The sequence below is a fragment of the Caretta caretta genome, chromosome 10 (assembly GCF_965140235.1).
Source record: "Caretta caretta isolate rCarCar2 chromosome 10, rCarCar1.hap1, whole genome shotgun sequence".
NCBI classification, from domain to species: Eukaryota; Metazoa; Chordata; order Testudines; family Cheloniidae; genus Caretta; species Caretta caretta.
The window spans coordinates 80,947,489-80,967,201 of NC_134215.1; the positions used below are offsets into that span (position 1 = coordinate 80,947,489).

The window sequence follows — 19,713 nt, forward strand, 5'->3', positions numbered from 1 at the left end:
TTCCTTCCCCTCTTTTCTCTCTGCTACTGTCCTTTGAATGGCATAGCTGATCATTGAGGTGTGTGTGATGTCAGCTTAGTGAAGTGGTTTGGGGGAGGGCAGACAGAGAAACATAACTTTTATATATTTAGACAGAAATAAATGGAGGACTGGAATACAGCAAACATTTTTACACTTGGGTTTAATGGTGGAGAAGGTCATGTTTATTTTTTTCCTAGACCAAACATGTATAACAAAGGTTGAGAATGTCAGCTCCTTAGGCTTAAACTAAAGTGGAAATATCCTAGTATTTGTTGCCATCTGAATGTTTTCTGGCAATGTTTCAAAATCATCATGCCTTTTTATCAGGGGCATAAAGAAATTTTGTATTAAAACTGAAAATGTTTCCTTTTTATAACTGAAATCTTATCAATTATTTAAATTGCTGAGCAACCCCGGGCTCTTAATGGTGCACATTTATGTGCTGCATGTGACATGAAGGATATCTAGTGCATAAGAATTTTGTCACAGAAGTTATTATGTAGATAAGTGTGCAAGATACTAAGCTACAATGGGACCATTCTGTGTTTTTGAGCTTTTTGTTCACGCTGTGTATTTTTAAGGGACAGTGAGAAGAAAACCAAAATTGTAATAAATTGTCCTGTAAAAAAATGTAGTCATTTTGTTGCCACAGAGACTTGTACTGAAGGAGTTCTGCAGCCAAATGATGTTGAAAATGCTGCTGTGACAGCTGTTTTATGAATGTGTGTCAATCAACAACCTGTTTTCATAGTGTTTCTTTCAAGATACTTTTAGGACACCAATGGAACTAAAGCTTTTTCTCTGATGTGACTGCCTGATGAACACTCTGTAAATTTGTAATTAAAATATGAAATGTTTTTTATTGTAAGAAAAATATTGCAAACCTACATATTCTGATCGTTGCTAATTAAATGAAGGACTGTGTTAAGCATTCTTTTGATATAGCCATTGTAATTTAAAATGGCCTTTTCCTCTATTGATTTGTAATATTCTCCAAGAAGCTTGAGGAAAGAATGTCTCTCTCCCTTTCAGTTTAGTTTTTCAACACTGATCAAAACCCTGATTTTTTTAATCTGTGTTTCTTGCTGAGTGCAAGCCAATGAGAATATAGCACAGCATTAGGAGTTGCATGTAGAGTGATGAATAGATAGCATAGACATTGTTCATCCTAATTTATCTAGAGATATTTCAATACAGTAGAAGTAAGAAACTTGTTACATGGGTAATGTTGTTGCTGTCATAAATATAAAGGGAAGAGTAAACCCCTTTGAAATCCCTCCTGGCCAGGGGAAAGCTCCTCTCACCTGTAAAGGGTTAAGAAGCTAAAGGTAACCTCGCTGGCACCTGACCAAAATGACCAATGAGGAGACAAGATACTTTCAAAAGCTGGGAGGAGGGAGAGAAACAAAGGGTCTGTGTGTCTGTCTATATGCTGGTTTCTGCCGGGGATAGACCAGGAATGGAGTCTTAGAGCTTTTAGTAAGTAATTTAGCTAGGTATGTGTTAGATTATGATTTCTTTAAATGGCTGAGAAAAGAATTGTGCTGAATAGAATAACTATATCTGTCTATGTATCTTTTTTGTAACTTAAGGTTTTGCCTAGAGGGGTTCTCTATGTTTTTGAATCTAATTACCCTGTAAGATATCTACCATCCTGATTTTACAGGGGGGATTTCTTTATTTCTATTTACTTCTATTTTTATTAAAAGTCTTCTTGTAAGAAAACTGAATGCTTTTTCATTGTTCTCAGATCCAAGGGTTTGGGTCTGTGGTCACCTATGCAAACTGGTGAGGCTTTTTGTCCAACATTTCCCAGGAAAGGGGGGGTGCAAGTGTTGGGAGGATTGTTCATTGTTCTTAAGATCCAAGGGTCTGGGTCTGTAGTCACCTAGGCAAATTGGTGAGGCTTTTTACCAAACCTTGTCCAGGAAGGTGGGGTGCAAGGTTTTGGGAAGTATTTTGGGGGGAAAGACGCGTCCAAACAGCTCTTCCCCAGTAACCAGTATTAGTTTGGTGGTAGTAGCGGCCAGTCCAAGGACAACGGGGGCAATATTTTGTACCTTGGGGAAGTTTTGACCTAATCTGGTAAAGATAAGCTTAGGAGGTTTTTCATGCAGGTCCCCACATCTGTACCCTAGAGTTCAGAGTGCGGGAGGAATCTTGACATGGTGGCATAGTGGTGGGATTAACCTGAAATCATTTTGAGATCCAGTTGAGATTTTTTGAACTAGAAATACAAATTTTAAAAAGGAAATTTTTTTTTCCTTTGGAAAGGAAGTCCAGAAAGCAGCTGAAACTGAAAGCAGCTTGTTTTTTCTCTGCTTTGTGGCCAAGCAGAGACAAAAGGGGATTATCTTTGTGAATTAGAATCATAGAATAGAATATCAGGGTTGGAAGGGACCTCAGGAGATCATCTAGTCCAACCCCTGCTCAAAGCAGGACCAATCCCCAATTTTTGCCCCAGATCCCTAAATGTCCCCCTCAAGGATTGAACTCACAACCCTGGGTTTAGCAGGCCAATGCTCAAACCACTGAGCTATCCCTCCCCCCAGGTTTTCTTTGCCTGGAGGCAGGGTACTTAACTCCTGCAGGGAAATTCACAGTCTTCCAACCCAGAGTTTTGTTTTTTTTTCCTAAAAGTAAATAGGGGGTGTGTGTTCTACCCATTTGCTTTTTCTTTGGGCTGGGTAAGCAGGTTTCCAAGTAGTTGGAGGTTTTTTGCTTTGATTTGGGCCCAGAGCAGAGACAAGGGAATTGTCTTTTTCTGTAGGCTGACAATCACTATCAGAGAATAGGTATTCTGTTCCAGCACAGCAAAATTTTACAGCCAAGTTTTGTTTGTTTATTTCTAAACCTTGGGTGTAAAGTTAGTTAAAAACAGAGAGGTTAGAATGACAAAATCCGCGGCTCGACTACAGCTGGAATTAGCCAAATTTCAGGCTGAGGTAAAACAAAGGGAACATGAAAGACAGATAGAACTCATGCGGCTGGAGAAGGAGGTACAGGAGGCTGCCCACAAGAGGGAAATGGAGGCAAGGAAGCATGTGGAGGAGGAGAAGGAAAAAGAGAGGAAGCATGTGGAGGAGGTGGAGAAGATAAAGGCTCAGCAGAATATACCAACAAACCCTAGCAATCCTTCTCCAGGTACCACTTCCCATCCCAGAAAGTTCCCCACCTACAAGGCAGGTGATGATACTGAGGCCTTCTTAGAAAACTTCGAAAGGGCCTGCCTTGGGTACAGCATCTCTACCAACCAATACATGGTAGAGCTGAGGCCACAGCTCAGTGGACCCTTAGCTGAGGTAGCGGCTGAAATGCCTAGAGAACACATGAACGAGTATGAACTGTTTAAATCCAAGGCGAGAGTCAGAATGGGGATAACACCCGAGCATTCTCGTCGGAGGTTCAGAGCCCTAAGGTGGAAACCAGACGTGTCATTTACCCGACATGCCTACCACATTGTGAAACATTGGGATGCCTGGATATCAGGAGCAAGTGTTGAATCTCCAGTAGATGTGCCCTTCCTAATGCAAATGGAACAATTCTTAGAGGGTGTTCCTGAGGAAATAGAAAGATACATCCTAGATGGGAAGCCCAAAACTGTAATCGAGGCAGGAGAGATTGGAGCCAGATGGGTGGAGGTGGCAGAGAAGAAGAAAACTGGTCGCAGTTGGAGCGGAGACAAGAAGGGACAACCCCAGACCCCACCCTATTACCGGGGGCCGCCCAAAGCCCCACCTACCTCCCAGAGAACCCTCCAGACCCCTTATCGTCCCACCACCCCGTTCTCCAGCAACCCTACTCGCCCCAGTGACCCGTCAGCTGGACGATGTTTTAAATGTAACGAGCTGGGGCATGTAAAGGCCAACTGCCCCAAGAACCCCAACAGATTACAGTTCATTGCATCGGAATCACACCAGAGGTCCACAGGCCCAGATACCCTTGGAGCGGAGGGAAACTGTGAGTGTGGGCGGGAAGAAGGTCACCGCGTGGAGGGACACCGGAGCACAAGTGTCAGCTATCCATGCTTCCTTAGTGGACCCCAATTTAATCAACCCAGAGATCCAAGTGACGATTCAACCCTTCAAGTCCAACTCTTTTGATTTGCCTACAGCCAGGTTGCCTGTCCAGTACAAGGGCTGGTCAGGAATGTGGACTTTTGCAGTCTATGATGATTATCCCATCCCCATGCTGTTGGGGGAAGACTTGGCCAATCATGTGAAGCAGGCCAAGAGGGTGGGAACGGTCACCCGCAGCCAGGCTAGACAAGCTGTGAGGCCTAGCTCTGTTCCGGAAACTTCTATCAGGACCCGGTCAGAGGTGATGGACCCGGACCCCAGGCCAATGTCTGCAACAGCAGTAGTGGATCCAGTCCCAGAGACCCAGACGGAACCAGTCCCAGAACCGGAACCAGCCGAACAACCAACACCAGACCCAGTGTCAGCACTGAATCCAGTACTTGCAACCTCAACACCAGAGGGCCCCACCGACCCTGAACTGGCAGCAGCCGATAACCCGACACAAGAGGCTCAGCCGGAGCCTGAATCCCAACATAGTGCACCAGCGGAGAGCGGTTCACAGTCAACAGAAACAGCTCCATCCCCTATATCGCTTCCAGAGGAACCAAGCCTAGGTCCACAATCCAATGAGGAACTGATGTCTCCAGCATCAAGGGAACAGTTCCAGACCGAACAGGAAGCAGATGAAAGCCTCCAGAGAGCTTGGACGGCAGCACAGAGCAACCCACCGCCTCTCAGCTCTTCTAATCGATCCAGGTTTGTTGTAGAAAGAGGACTTTTATACAAGGAAACTCTTTCTGGGGGACACCAGGAAGACTGGTATCCTCAGAGACAGTTGGTAGTTCCAACTAAATACCGGGCCAAGCTCTTGAGCTTAGCCCATGACCACCCTAGTGGCCATGCTGGGGTGAACAGGACCAAAGACTGTTTGGGGGGGTCATTCCACTGGGAGGGAATGGGCAAGGATGTTTCTACCTATGTCCAGTCTTGTGAGGTGTGCCAAAGAGTGGGAAAACCTCAAGACCAGGTCAAAGCCCCTCTCCAGCCACTCCCCATCATTGAAGTTCCATTTCAGCGAGTAGCTGTGGATATTCTGGGTCCTTTTCCGAAAAAGACAGCCAGAGGAAAGCAGTACATACTGACTTTCATGGATTTTGCCACCCGATGGCCGGAAGCAGTAGCTCTAAGCAACACCAGGGCTAAAAGTGTGTGCCAGGCACTAGCAGACATTTTTGCCAGGGTAGGTTGGCCCTCTGACATCCTCACAGATGCAGGGACTAATTTCCTGGCAGGAACTATGGAAAACCTTTGGGAAGCTCATGGGGTAAATCACTTGGTTGCCACTCCTTACCACCATCAAACAAATGGCCTGGTGGAGAAGTTTAATGGAACTTTGGGGGCCATGATACGTAAATTCGTAAATGAGCACTCCAATGATTGGGACCTAGTGTTGCAGCAGTTGCTCTTTGCCTACAGAGCTGTATCACACCCCAGTTTAGGGTTTTCCCCATTTGAACTTGTATATGGCCGTGAGGTTAAGGGGCCATTGCAGTTGGTGAAGCAGCAATGGGAGAGATTTACACCTTCTCCAGGAACTAACATTCTGGACTTTGTAACCAACCTACAAAACACCCTCCGAACCTCTTTAGCCCTTGCTAAACAAAACTTACAGGATGCTCAAAAAGAGCAAAAAGCCTGGTATGGTAAACATGCCAGAGAGCGTTCCTTCAAAGTAGGGGACCAGGGCATGGTCTTAAAGGCGCTCCAGGCCCATAAAATGGAAGCATCGTGGGAAGGGCCATTCACGGTCCAGGAGCGCCTGGGAGCTGTTAATTATCTCATAGCATTCCCCACCTCCAACCGAAAGCCTAAGGTGTACCATATTAATTCTCTAAAGCCCTTTTATTCCAGAGAATTAAAGGTTTGTCAGTTTACAGCCCAGGGAGGAGACGAAGCTGAGTGGCCCGAAGGTGTCTACTACGAAGGGAAATGTGATGGTGGTGTGGAAGAGGTGAACCTCTCCATGACCCTTGGGCGTATGCAGCGACAGCAGATCCAGGAGCTGTGCACTAGCTACGCGCCAACGTTCTCAGCCACCCCAGGACTGACTGAACGGGCATACCACTCTATTGACACAGGTAATGCTCACCCAATTAGGGTCCAACCTTACTGGGTGTCTCCTCAAGCTAAAACTGCTATAGAACGGGAGATCCAGGATATGTTACAGATGGGTGTAATCCGCCCCTCTGAAAGTGCATGGGCATCTCCAGTGGTTCTAGTTCCCAAACCAGATGGGGAAATACGTTTTTGCATGGACTACCGTAAGCTAAATGCTGTAACTCGCCCAGACAACTATCCAATGCCACGCACAGATGAACTATTAGAGAAACTGGGACGGGCCCAGTTCATCTCTACCTTGGACTTAACCAAGGGGTACTGGCAGGTACCGCTAGATGAATCTGCCAAGGAAAGGTCAGCCTTCACCACACATCTCGGGCTGTATGAATTTAATGTACTCCCTTTCGGGCTGCGAAATGCACCCGCCACTTTCCAAAGACTTGTAGATGGTCTCCTGGCAGGATTAGGAGAATATGCAGTCGCCTATCTTGACGATGTGGCCATATTTTCGGATTCCTGGGCAGACCACCTGGAACAGCTACAAAAAGTCCTTGAGCGCATAAGGGAGGCAGGACTAACTGTTAAGGCTAAGAAGTGTCAAATAGTCCTAAACAGAGTGACTTACCTTGGACACCAGGTGGGTCAAGGAACTATCAGCCCCCTACAGGCCAAAGTGGATGCTATCCAAAAGTGGCCTGTCCCAAAGTCAAAGAAACTGGTTCAATCCTTCTTAGGCTTGGCCGGTTATTACAGATGATTTGTACCGCACTGCAGCCAAATCGCCGCCCCACTGACAGACCTAACCAAAAAGAAACAGCCAAATGCCGTTCAGTGGACCGAAAAGTGTCAGAAGGCCTTTAACAAGCTTAAAGCGACACTCATGTCTGACCCTGTACTAAGGGCCCCAGACTTTGACAAACCGTTCCTAGTAACCACAGATGCGTCTGAGTGTGGTGTGGGAGCAGTTTTAATGCAGAAAGGACCTGATCAAGAATTCCACCCTGTAGTGTTTCTCAGCAAAAAACTGTCTGAGAGGGAAAGCAACTGGTCAGTCACTGAAAAAGAATGTTACGCCATTGTCTACGCTCTGGAAAAGCTACGCCCATATGTTTGGGGACGGCGTTTCCACCTGCAAACCGACCATGCTGCACTGAAGTGGCTTCACACCGTCAAGGAAACTAACAAAAAACTTCTTCGGTGGAGTTTAGCTCTCCAAGATTTTGATTTCGACATCCAACACATCTCAGGAGCTTCTAACAAAGTGGCTGATGCACTCTCCCGTGAAAGTTTCCCAGAATCAACTGGTTAAAATTGTCCTTGAGATGTGGAAAATATTGTTAGTCTTTATGTACTTGGTAGTATATTTAGAGATGCATGTGTCTTATTAACTCTGTTTTTCCTAGAGCTCCAGGAAGAAATCCCAGCCAGTGTTTCACCCTAGCTGAGATTTGGGGGGCGTGTCATAAATATAAAGGGAAGGGTAAACCCCTTTGAAATCCCTCCTGGCCAGGGGAAAGCTCCTCTCACCTGTAAAGGGTTAAGAAGCTAAAGGTAACCTCGCTGGCACCTGACCAAAATGACCAATGAGGAGACAAGATACTTTCAAAAGCTGGGAGGAGGGAGAGAAACAAAGGGTCTGTGTGTCTGTCTATATGCTGGTTTCTGCCGGGGATAGACCAGGAATGGAGTCTTAGAGCTTTTAGTAAGTAATTTAGCTAGGTATGTGTTAGATTATGATTTCTTTAAATGGCTGAGAAAAGAATTGTGCTGAATAGAATAACTATATCTGTCTATGTATCTTTTTTGTAACTTAAGGTTTTGCCTAGAGGGGTTCTCTATGTTTTTGAATCTAATTACCCTGTAAGATATCTACCATCCTGATTTTACAGGGGGGATTTCTTTATTTCTATTTACTTCTATTTTTATTAAAAGTCTTCTTGTAAGAAAACTGAATGCTTTTTCATTGTTCTCAGATCCAAGGGTTTGGGTCTGTGGTCACCTATGCAAACTGGTGAGGCTTTTTGTCCAACATTTCCCAGGAAAGGGGGGGTGCAAGTGTTGGGAGGATTGTTCATTGTTCTTAAGATCCAAGGGTCTGGGTCTGTAGTCACCTAGGCAAATTGGTGAGGCTTTTTACCAAACCTTGTCCAGGAAGGTGGGGTGCAAGGTTTTGGGAAGTATTTTGGGGGGAAAGACGCGTCCAAACAGCTCTTCCCCAGTAACCAGTATTAGTTTGGTGGTGGTAGCGGCCAATCCAAGGACAAAGGGTGTAATATTTTGTACCTTGGGGAAGTTTTGACCTAAGCTGGTAAAGATAAGCTTAGGAGGTTTTTCATGCAGGTCCCCACATCTGTACCCTAGAGTTCAGAGTGGGGGAGGAACCTTGACAGTTGCACTTGCATTGTAGCTTTGATCCTCAATGTCTGATGGCACTGGAGTTTTCAAGTATTATCAGATTGAAGACAGCTGGCTGTAGTTCCAAGTGCCACAGGGAATTAGCAAGCCAGTATGGTTTTAGCACTACAAAAGTGGTTTACCCAGTATTCTGCACTGTGTTCCCTCGGAGTCTTGCTCGAGATCAAAATGCCTTAAAATCATCAGATCATAACAGTTTTTGAAAATCACTTCAGTCATTTCTAATTACAATTGTAAGGAATTAGACTAGAACGTATGATGGAAGACTTGTCAGCATAAGTCATGTTCCTGTGCCTGTCTCTGTGTGGGTTACAGACTTCATACATAAGCATTCATTGCCCAGTTCGTTTTAGTAACATGCAGAAGGCTTTCTTTGCTAGGCCATGATCTTTTGATATCTGAGGAGATTACTTCTGGGAACTTCTATGCAGTGTTCCTTGTTAAGCATTCCTTTTATTACTGAATACCAAGTGCTCCAGTTTCACTGTGAGATGTTATTCTTAATGTCAGTGACTTAAGCCAGGAGAGTAAAAGAACTTCAAGTTCCAGATGCCAATTTACCTATTTGTAAGGTTCAGATCTTCTAAGGAGATGATGAATTAAACCTTTTTCCCACCCAACCTTCCCTCACTTGCCTTTGCATTCTGAAGAGACCAGACTATCTTATTGCAAGTCTGATATTAAAAGAATTTTATCCGCAGTGGGGTAAATTTTTTGGATTCTACAGCTTTTTCTTTATTATTCTACTGGCTCAATAATGATACTTTCCCATGAGATCTGTCTATAACCAATCTATTCATTGATAATCCTCAAGAAATCTCTGGGTTTATTAGTGTCAAGTATCGGGGGTAGCCGTGTTAGTCTGTGTCATCTGTGGCATCTGAAGAAGTGGGTTTTTTACCCATGAAAGCTTATGCCCAAATAAATCTGTTAGTCTTTAAGGTGCCAACAGACTCCTTGTTGTATTTCTGGGTTTATTGACGTGATACGATAAGGATACTTGCATTTTTTTCCAGCACAGTTTTACAAATCACTACTTTGCAGGTTCATCATTCTGGCATGAATCCAGGCCTATTGTTGAAATTTCAGCATGTTAGCAATTGTAAGTGCCCAATTCTTTTGCCCTCCCAAATGCCTTAAGATTTATGGGATGCCTATAAATAATCTTGTTCCAGTCTGAGCCATTTTGTTTCTACCTGTTTTGTCTCTGATGTTTTACAACAGTTGGCTGTTTCAGTGATGCACATGATGGTTTCACGTTCTAGCAGTCTGTCTGTTGTTTGGTGGCTTATAAAAACATCCTGGAGCTTTTTAGTCTCCAAGAGTGGGAATGAATCTGCCATAATCTTAAAGAAAATAGTGGAGACAATAAAATTACTTGTTCTTGTTCCTGGAAGTGAGGTTGTTATAACTCTGTGGACATCCATCTGCCTTGCCGGCAGAGTTGGGGATAATCTTTTTGCAGGGCGTGCTACCTTTTTCTCAAAAAATAATGCAATAAAACGAAAACAAACAACCAAAGCAAAAAATCCCTTAAAAACAAAAAAACTGATGGTTAAAGGGGCTGCTGGCCATCATCATCACTGGGGCTGATTACCAAATGATGTAGGTAAGATTTAGCTACCCTAAAATACTGAAATTTTGAGAGTTCTTGTAAGTTGCATGCTGGGAGAATGGACTGCAGAGAGTAGCTCTGTTATAGCATACATTCTAAGGCACTCATGGTAGTGGCTGGGCCTGGTAGCAAATGTTTGTAGGGTTGGGAAGCTGCTAACGTCTTTCCAAGAAGACTGACATGGTTCATTTTGCCGTCAACACACTAAAGGTTTTGGAAAAGGAAAGTGAGTGAATTATTTTGTAATTCAGATTAAATAATGAAATGAGAATACAGGTCCCTTCCATGCATGCAAGGTTTTGTGGTAGGAAAAGTTGCTTTGTATCTGTTATAACCCTTTTATCATTGAGGTTATTTGTTTGTGAACTTGACCATCAGCACAGTTTTCAATCAGCTCTGTAATTAATTTGCTTTGTAATACACAAAGAGAGTTTGTATTATATTTATGGAAATATTGTAAGATGGTAATTGAAATTATTTTCTTATCATACATAGCAGTTAATTAAAGAAAGATATTAAGTTGCAGTGGATCTACACTACCACTGTTGTCTTGTATCAGTATAAAAAGGCAGTAATTTTTTTGACAGCCACTGATTGGAAAGTTGCTTGCAGCCTTCTGGAAGCAAGGGGTACATGCTCTGGATCAATAACTGGCAAATTTTCCATTTAAAAGTACCTGAACAATGTTCCAAATAGCCACTGGCATCTTAATTTTCCATGGAAACTGAAATACTCGTATGTGGAGGACAAATCATTTTCGGAGAATTTTTCCAGACTACTTGTTAACAGTTATTGCTGTCCGAAAAGGTTGACAGCTGACATGATTGATATTTCATTTACTTGTCATCACTGAGTAATGGAGAAGGCCACATTACTATTTTTTTCTAAAGAAGCGTAGTCTCTTGAACATTTGGTTTAGTTTATTATTCCAGAGAGTATGTAGTATGTGCTTATACTATATGTATATGTCTTGGGGTCCTGGCATATTACTAAAAGTAAGGAAACACATTTTCTTTCCAGCTTTGGTCTGCTAGAAAGCAGAGCAATCTTTTATAGCCCCATGGCTCTTAGATGCTAGCTGCCTTTGGGGGAGGGTCAGGGGTGGGCAAAGATCTTAACTTGTTATTCATTACCCCGTGATATAAAATAAGTCTACAGGGATAGTTCCCTTTCTTCCTGCAAAGATCTCTTGATCATTTTAAAATTGTATATTTTTGCAATTAATAACTTTACTCTGTATAAGCACAGTGGGAGCATGTGTAGCGGGATTATTTAAGAGAAGTGTACAGTAATCTTGACCCAGATAGCCCTTCAAACATGCTTTTATATCATGCATGGATGGGGCTAACGACCCAACACCTCCAATAGTTTTCTCCCCTATTAACACTTTACAGGAGGAGTGTTTTTCCTGTCCATTCTCATAGGAGAGAAATGTGGAGATAGCAAATGCCTTCTCTTTCTTAGCAGGTTAGAATCTTAGAACTGTAAAGGAACATTGAAATAGGGCCCCAATCCTTCAAGTGGGTCTGCACATGCTGACTTTTGTGTTCACTCAGAGCCACACTGAGATCAGGACTAAGTTTGTAATCAGCTGTAAAGAAATCCGTGTCTGAAGGTGAAGCTAGAAGACTTGAAGCTTCCAGAATTCAGTTTTGTGAAGGAATGTATGATTTTACGCAACGAAAGCATGTATTGTGCACTAAAGCAATCTTAGTGACCTGTCTTACAGCCTGTGCTCACTATATTCATGTAGTTGCTCCCTTTATATACTTAATTTGATGGCATCCATAACAAGATGAAAGAAAACTATTTACATAACAATTAATAAACGAATCCTTACGTTGATTTGCATTATGTAAACGTCAAAAAAGTTTGTTTTATGGTAAGTCATTGGTATGATCAGAACACTGATACCTGACACCATACAGATATACAGTATTCTCTGTTTAGGTTAAGTAGTGTCAGCATAGGTAACAGCATCATAAAATATTCATCTGAGAACACTATCATTCTAAAATCTTTGGGCCAGACCCTCAGGTGGTGAAAATGAGCAACAAAGTCAGTGGAGCTATGCTGACTTACACTGGCTGAAGATCTGACTCACAGTCAACATTTTTGTTCTTAAGATAGGTAAGTTGCAGTTGGAACATGCTTCGTACTGTGCTTTGAATTCTCAACACTTCCCATAGTCAGAGAGATGCATTGGCAAAAACCAGTGAGGTCAATCTCCTTGCCATAGCAGGATTGTTTCTTAAAGTACATGTTTCGGTGTTTTGTCTAGTGTTGTTCTTCAGTGTCCCATGTAATGGAGCTTCTGACATTTCCCAGGGGACATTTTTTCTAAAGGCAAAGAGATATTCCCAGATCTCCAGCCTAAATGTCCCCTTTCCTTATTTTTCACCCATTACTCAGTAACTCTTCTCCTACCATGCTATTTCCCTTCCATGCTTGGTGTTCATGGCCTTCAAATATTTACAGACTGTTATGTAGCCTTGTTGTCATCTCTTTGCCAAACTTGTATTTATGTATATATGGTAGCTGTCTCATCAACTGCTCACTCCAGCCACTACAAAGTCAGGGGCTGTGGTCTGAGGTCCGCCTAACTTGACAATGTCTTTCTGGTAATTAAATGCTAAGAGCTGTGGACGTTATGTTGTAAGTGCCGCTGCTCTGGAGCCCCACGCACAGGGACCATATTACCTCTCTGATTTGTGTGGAGTGATACCTTTGGTTATGCAGCCCAAAGCCGCATTTACTGTTTCATATCATATTGGCAGTTCATGGCCAACTTTCAATTGTCTGTCCATTGTCATCCATTGGTCTCATTCAGAATGACTACTTCCCAGGTTTCTCTTCCCCATTTGCTCTTTCTGTCTTGAATTATTTTTCCACAAATACTGTAGTTGGTATATTTCCAGGTTTAATTTCATTGTGTTTTGTTTGTTTGTTTCTAATCTCTCTTGGTTCCTTTGTATTATTTCTGTCTCCTAACCAATTTTCACAATTACTCCCAATTTACTTACTGCTGCACATTTTGTTAATGTTCTCTTTATTTGATGATGATGTAGACGTCAGATAAGCCTGAACCTGTGATGGTCCTACGGTACAGTAGTAGACCGCTCCCCTGGAGTCAATGTATTACTGATTATCATTACCCTTTGCTTAATGTTCTTTCATAGTTGTTTTGTTGTGTGGACAGTACAAACAGTGGGAATGTATTTTGGAGGCTGATACGTGTAACTGCAATTTTTTAAACCCTAAAAAATACTATGAATTCAACAACCTATAACACGATTACTACTATTCATATGTTATTGAATAATCTCTGTAATCTCTTTGCAGTATTATACCACTGTAATGGAACAGCAAGTAAATGGACAGTTAATAGAACCTTTGCAGATATATCCAAGAGGTAATGCTTAACAACTTCTAATTAGCAATGATTATATCAGTAAGATGTTTCATCAACAGTTATGTTTTCAGAAGGTTTAAATGCACATAATATGAAGTTTACCTCTTAATTTAGAAAAAATAATTAAGTATTGTCAGGATTGTAGTGAAAACTAGTTATTGCACATAAAATAGCTTATTTACTGGAGTAAATTAAACTGACAAGTTTAGTTTGCATTGTACATATTTACGTACATTTAAAAAAAAAATTTGGTGGTGGAATAGTTTGTGTCTATTCAAAGCCAAAGCAGTTGAATAACTCAGGTTCTGGTTGCTTCTTATGACCCTTGTTGAGCTGTTGGCAGTTGGTGACAGAATCAAAATAATGGAGTTTTATACACAGAAAATACCCAGTTATGTAGGCACTGATTGAAGAAAGTATCTCTGATCAGCACAACACTTAGTATGTGCTCAAGTGCTCTCCTGAATTCAGAAGACTTAATCACATGCTTTTGAGCTGGGTTGCTATTAAAATAAGATTTACTAGGTCCAAAACAAAATCATAGGCAACTATTTGGATTTTGGATATGTACTTTTCTCTGAGAACTCAGGTAATGGTTAAAAAGAATAGCATATTACATAACCCTTCTAATTCAAATGTTCTCAGTATCTAGTCTCTGCATCTGTGGTTCTTAATTGAGGAAATGGATAAGGTTTAAATTCTCCAAGTAAATCTCCCAGCAATAAATTAATTGAAATAATTAAGAATTAAAATCTTCTCTGTTAACTGATACTATACAAATAATCATACTATGAGTTCCCAATTAAATATTCTAGACTTTCATTACTTATAACTCTCTGAAGTTTTAATTGGGCAGCTAACCAACAGGCCTTTCTAACACATGCTATTAAGGTCTCAAAAGGAGGCTGTCTCTGGTGGTAGGTTAGTGAGCTGCTATGGGAAGATGCTTAAAGGAGAAATATTGAGACTTTTGCATCTCAGTCTAGCAGGGGCTGAAATAGCAGAGGGATTCTTGTAAATTCTAGCCATGGAAAGAGCTCATGCATCACTAGATTAATTCCTCGCTGTTATAGTGGGTTTTCTGAGTACAAATGCAGCTATAAAGAAGGAAGTGTGTGTGTGTGTGTAGTACATAAACACACACACATTCACTCACTCTTGCCTGTTTATAGCTGCATTTGCATTCACACATTGTAATGAGGTATCAGGGTAGTGTAGTATCTAGTGCAGGGGTCTGCAACCTTTCAGAAGTGGTGTGCCGAGTCTTCATTTATTCACTTTAATTTAAGGTTTCGCGTGCCAGTAATATATTTTAACATTTTTTAGAAGGTCTCTCTCTATAAGTCTATATATTATATAACTAATATAATTATATATTATTATATAATATAATATATATATTATATAACTAAACTATTGTCGTATGTAAAGTAAACAAGGTTTTCAAAATGTTTAAGAAGCTTCATTTAAAATTAAATTAAAATGCTGATCTTACGCCGGCAGCCAGAACCCCAGACCAGCAGCGAGCTGAGCGGGGCCGGTGGCCGGGACCCCAGACCAGCAGCGGGCAGAGTGGCTCAGCCTGCTGCCACTCAGCCCACTGCCAGTCTGGGGTTCTGTCCGCCGGCTCCTGCCACCAAGGTTCCCGGCTGCCGGCCCCGCTCAGCCCGCTGCCGATCTGTGATCCCGGCCCTGCCCACATAGAGTGGGTACCTACCTTCTCCCTGGTTCTAGCCCATTCTCTTCCTCTCTCTGCACTGAGCTGAGGGGGGGAGCGTGCTGAGAACAGGGCTGGGGGTGAAGGAGCAGGCTGGGGGTTGGGGTGCAGGGTCTGGCCAGGAGCTAGAATGAGGAGGGACGGGGGGCTCAGGGTTGGGGCAGGAGGTTTGGGGGTGGAGTGCTTACCTAGGCAGCTCCCATTTGGTGCGACGGGTGCAGGTGGGAATGTGTGGGGGGGTGTGCAGGAGCTCCCGTTTGGTGCTTGGGGTGGGGGTGGGAATGTGGGGGGTGCAAGAGTCAGGACATGCGGTGTGGGGGGGCTAGGTATGTGTGGGGGTACAGGAGTCAGGGTAGGGGGCTGGATGTGTGTGAGGGGGGTGCAGGGGTCAGGGCAGAGGGCTGGGAGGGTGTGTGGAGGGTGCAGGAGTCAGGGCAGAGGCCTGGGGGCATGTGAGGGGGGTGCAGGAGCCAGGGCTGGGTGTGTGTGAGGGGCTGCAGGGGTCAGGGCAGGAGGCTGGGCGTGTGTGTGAGGGGGGTGCAGGGGTCAGGACAGAGGGCTGGGAGGGTGTGGGGGGGTGCAGGGGTCAGGGCAGAAGGCTGGGGTCGTGGGGGTGCTCCCAGCCCCCTGCCCTGAGCAGCTGATGGCAGGGGGCTGGAGGGGATGTGCCCTGATTTCCCCCCCACTCCCATGGCCCTGTCCCCACCTCTTCTCTGCCTCCTCCCCAGAGCAGTGAGCACGGTCGCTTCTCCCCCTCCCTCGCAAGGGCTATCAGCCGATCAGCGGCAGGGAGGGAGAGGAGGAGGGGCAGGAACCCAGCACGCTGGGGGAAGAGGCGGAGGAGGAGGGGCAGGACCCCACACGCTGGGGGAAGAGGCGGGGGAGGAGGAAGGGCAGGACCCTGCACACTGGGGGAAGAGGCGGGGGAGAGGGGAGCTTGTCTGCTCTGCAGCAGCAGCCGGCGGAACCAAGCTTCTTCACCCTGCCCCGGGGGGCGGGGGGCGGGGGCGGGGGGCGCAGGATTCTTAATGGCTCGCTGCTGCCTGCTGAGGTCCCGGCCTGGGTTCGGCAGCGGGCTGAGCGCGGCCGGCGGCTGGGACTTGGCAGGCAGCAGTGTGCCATTAAAAATCGGCTCGTGTGCCGTCTTTGGCACGCATGCCATAGGTTGCCGACCCCTGATCTAGTGTGTATGTACACATGCGCGCACACACGTTCCCTGAACAAGACCACAGGCCTATTTAATATCTTGGGAAATTAGAGCACTCATGACACATCCCCTTGTTTGGAGTTGTGTGAAGAAGGTTCAAGAGCCCCTTGTTGCATATTTTGTGATGTCCAATTGCAAAAGAGAAAATATTGAAATCTCATGTGGCCAGAGTATATGCTACTTTGGCAGCTGAGTCTTCAAGGGGCTGAACAGCTCAAAAGGGCTGAGTATTGTCATTTCACTTTGAAATCAGTGGTTGTTGCTTGGAAGTTGTTCAGTACCTTTCACGGCTGAGTCCCCAAAGGGCCACACGGAGGTTACAAATAATCAGACTTTATGTTCTATAAGTTTGCCTTTTGGACCATTCCTTCACTACCTGCCTTGTGGTTCCTGCTGTCCCTCTCCATGGGAGTGCCTCTTCTCTTTTCCATGTATGCCTTTTTTGGGCGATGTTCTTTGATCTTTTGGATTCAGTTATCACCTCTGGGCTGACGACTTGCCGATCTCCATTTCCACCTGTGATCTTTCACCCTTTGTCCAGTCATGCCATCTCCTCTTAGATGGCTTGCCACCACCTCAGGCTGAGCCAGTCCAAAGCCGAGTTTCTTCTCCTTCCTCCCAAAGTTTCTCTGTTAACCCCTCTGTTCTCCCTGTTGCTATGCTTGTAACCTTGCTGTCATCTCTGACTAATTTTTCTGCCTCTCTCACATCCAAGCTCCCACTAAGTCCTGCTGCTTCTTCCTCTACAGTAGCTGAACAAGTGCCCGTTCCCCTCTTTTTTTTCCAACCAGTGCTCTAGCCCAGGCTCTTCTCTTCCATCTGTCCAAAACTGTCCTAACAAAAACACTTTCCTTTCTTGTCATTTTGGCCATGTCTCCCTTCCCACTGCTTTTTGAGTCTTCCTAGTGTCATCTACCTTTTCTGCATGTAATTTGAGCTTCTCTTTTTCTTTCAAAATTCTTCACAGTTCCACTCCTCCCTACCTCACTGTCCGCACTAGATCCTATACATACAAGCCCCTCGTCTCGTTTCCTGACATCATTTTAACCTTTTTGAGGAAGGCTCTCCAGTGCTACTCTGTAATAAAATCGTTTCTGAAAACCAGCCTGTTCCATGAAACCAGCCAGCACTGATGTCTATGTGCCATGCATTGTTGCCTTAACTGTGCTGCACCTGTTACATATTATAAGCTCTTGAGGGTAACAAATTTGTATTTAGTATATTTTACCTATGATGTAAAATGCTATATAAATAATAATTGCCAGATTTTTTTCAAACCCATCAAAAATATATATTTGTTTTGCCAGTGGGTGACTCTTTTTTGTATTTTTTTAACCGCTCTGAAAGCTTATATTTTCCATACTCCCCACTGATTATATATTTTTGTGTTTTAAGGTCCGATCACTTCTTCAGCAAAAACCTAGATAAAGGGTTTCTTTGAAGAATGCTTCAACCTTTCACAACAGTTGTCTTAATTCTGCTTACAGTGGTAGCTCAGGAGAAAAATATTTTAATTAAATACTATCCATTCTTTAATTCATGATAAACAAATAACTTATTACAGTGTTTATGGACAGTGCGCTTCTTATTCAAACACTATGAATTTTGTAACCAAAGCATGGTGTTTCAGGGATCAGGGCAAATGACATTTGACATGTCTTTTATTGTTTGTTCAAAATGTTAATTTCCATATTTCCATTTCTGAAGAAATGTAAACTAAATTGGTTGGTAAACTTTAAAATTACTCTAAAAATTTATCCATTTCCCTCCTCCCCAATCCTGGGTGAAATAATATTTAGCTTCTTTAATAATATAATGGTAATTTCTAATGCACACAGCCTGGCCTAGCTGATGTGTTTAATAACTATCATCTGTGTCCTTTTGACTAATAAATAGCACTGTTTCCTGCTGTCAAAAAATGGAGTGAAATACATGTGCATCTGAGAGAAAAATCAAATTCATCCCTTCCCAGACAATCAATCAAAATTGACAGGCCCTTTAACGTACAATTTGTAGAGCACTGTAGTTTTAAAATGGGAATTGTCTGTAACATGTAGCTAGAAGCCTGTGTGGTTTTAACATTTGACAAAGGCACATCCACTGAATGGAAAAAACGTGGTAATATATTGTTTAAGAGGCTTTAAGAAAATACCTTTTCCCAAGTAGGACTTCATCTTTAAAGCTAGACATCATAAAAAGATGTCAGGATTTGCGTGTAAACAAATAATGCATCATCTTTTATTCTATATTTAATGCATTCAATCGTCTGCTTCCTTGGTCTTTGAACTTTGTTCCCCAACCAGGTTTTCCCACATTAAAACACACAGTGGCCTGTTTGTCAACATAACTAAAACAAAGTCTCTCTAAAAGAATTTAGTTAACTTCAGTACATCATGTAGGTAAGCAAAAGAAGATAGTGAAGGCATTTGAATTAAGAAATGAATCTAATCATTTTAGCCCAGTTATCTTGATTTTGATGTGTTTTAAGCAGAAATTTTAATTTATATTAGACAATGTCAAAAAGCTCTTAGCATTTATAAATGCTCAGTCCCTGCAAGTTAAAAATCCTGGCTCACAGTTCCCGCTCTGGGTCTTAGGCGGCACTTTTCAATCATTTCTCGCTGCTAATTTTGGTGTCACCCTCATTTCTTTTTAAAAGATTCATTTTGAGCAAATTTGTAAATGGCCCTGATGTGTTCTACAATTTAGTCAATTACTGTTTCAGCCTGCAAGCCTCCTGGGAAACGCAACATACATGGCCTGAAGGTACGAATTTCAATAATTGTTTCAGTAAAGTTAGATGGATTTGTAATGCTGTGTTCCACTTATTGAAATGTCAAATAAAACTGCACTTTTTTGAGTTCTGACAAGCAGATTTTTTTTTTATGAGTGTGGGACAAAGATTCATCTGCTTCGTATTGGCTGCAATATCTGAGTGTTGTATACAGTTGTATTAAAAACTGAAATGTGTTTTGTTTCTTCCCTTTGTTAATAAGCTTCTTACATATTAACTCTGCTATTAGTACCAATTTGCAAAGAGGTCTTTTGAAGGGAGAAACACCATATTCATTTGATTTAATTAATTTATATAACCTGTCAAGCACACAACCAAGTTGCAATGAAATCCTTTCGGGACATTTATTCAATTCATTCATATATACTTACTAACTTTCTGCTGTAATCATACAT

General features: G+C 43.0%; 1 protein-coding gene across 4 annotated transcripts in view; it reads left to right on the forward strand.

The window, feature by feature from the left end:
• MAP2K5 (mitogen-activated protein kinase kinase 5) overlaps window positions 1–19,713 on the forward strand; it is a 215,734-nt gene that overhangs the window by 22,272 nt on the left and 173,749 nt on the right. For all 4 annotated transcript variants that reach the window (XM_048865826.2, XM_048865824.2, XM_048865825.2 and 1 more), the window contains 2 exons: window positions 13,531–13,600; window positions 19,250–19,290. In XM_048865826.2, the coding sequence (XP_048721783.1) occupies window positions 13,531–13,600; window positions 19,250–19,290 (111 nt within the window). The remainder of the gene's footprint in view (window positions 1–13,530; window positions 13,601–19,249; window positions 19,291–19,713) is intronic.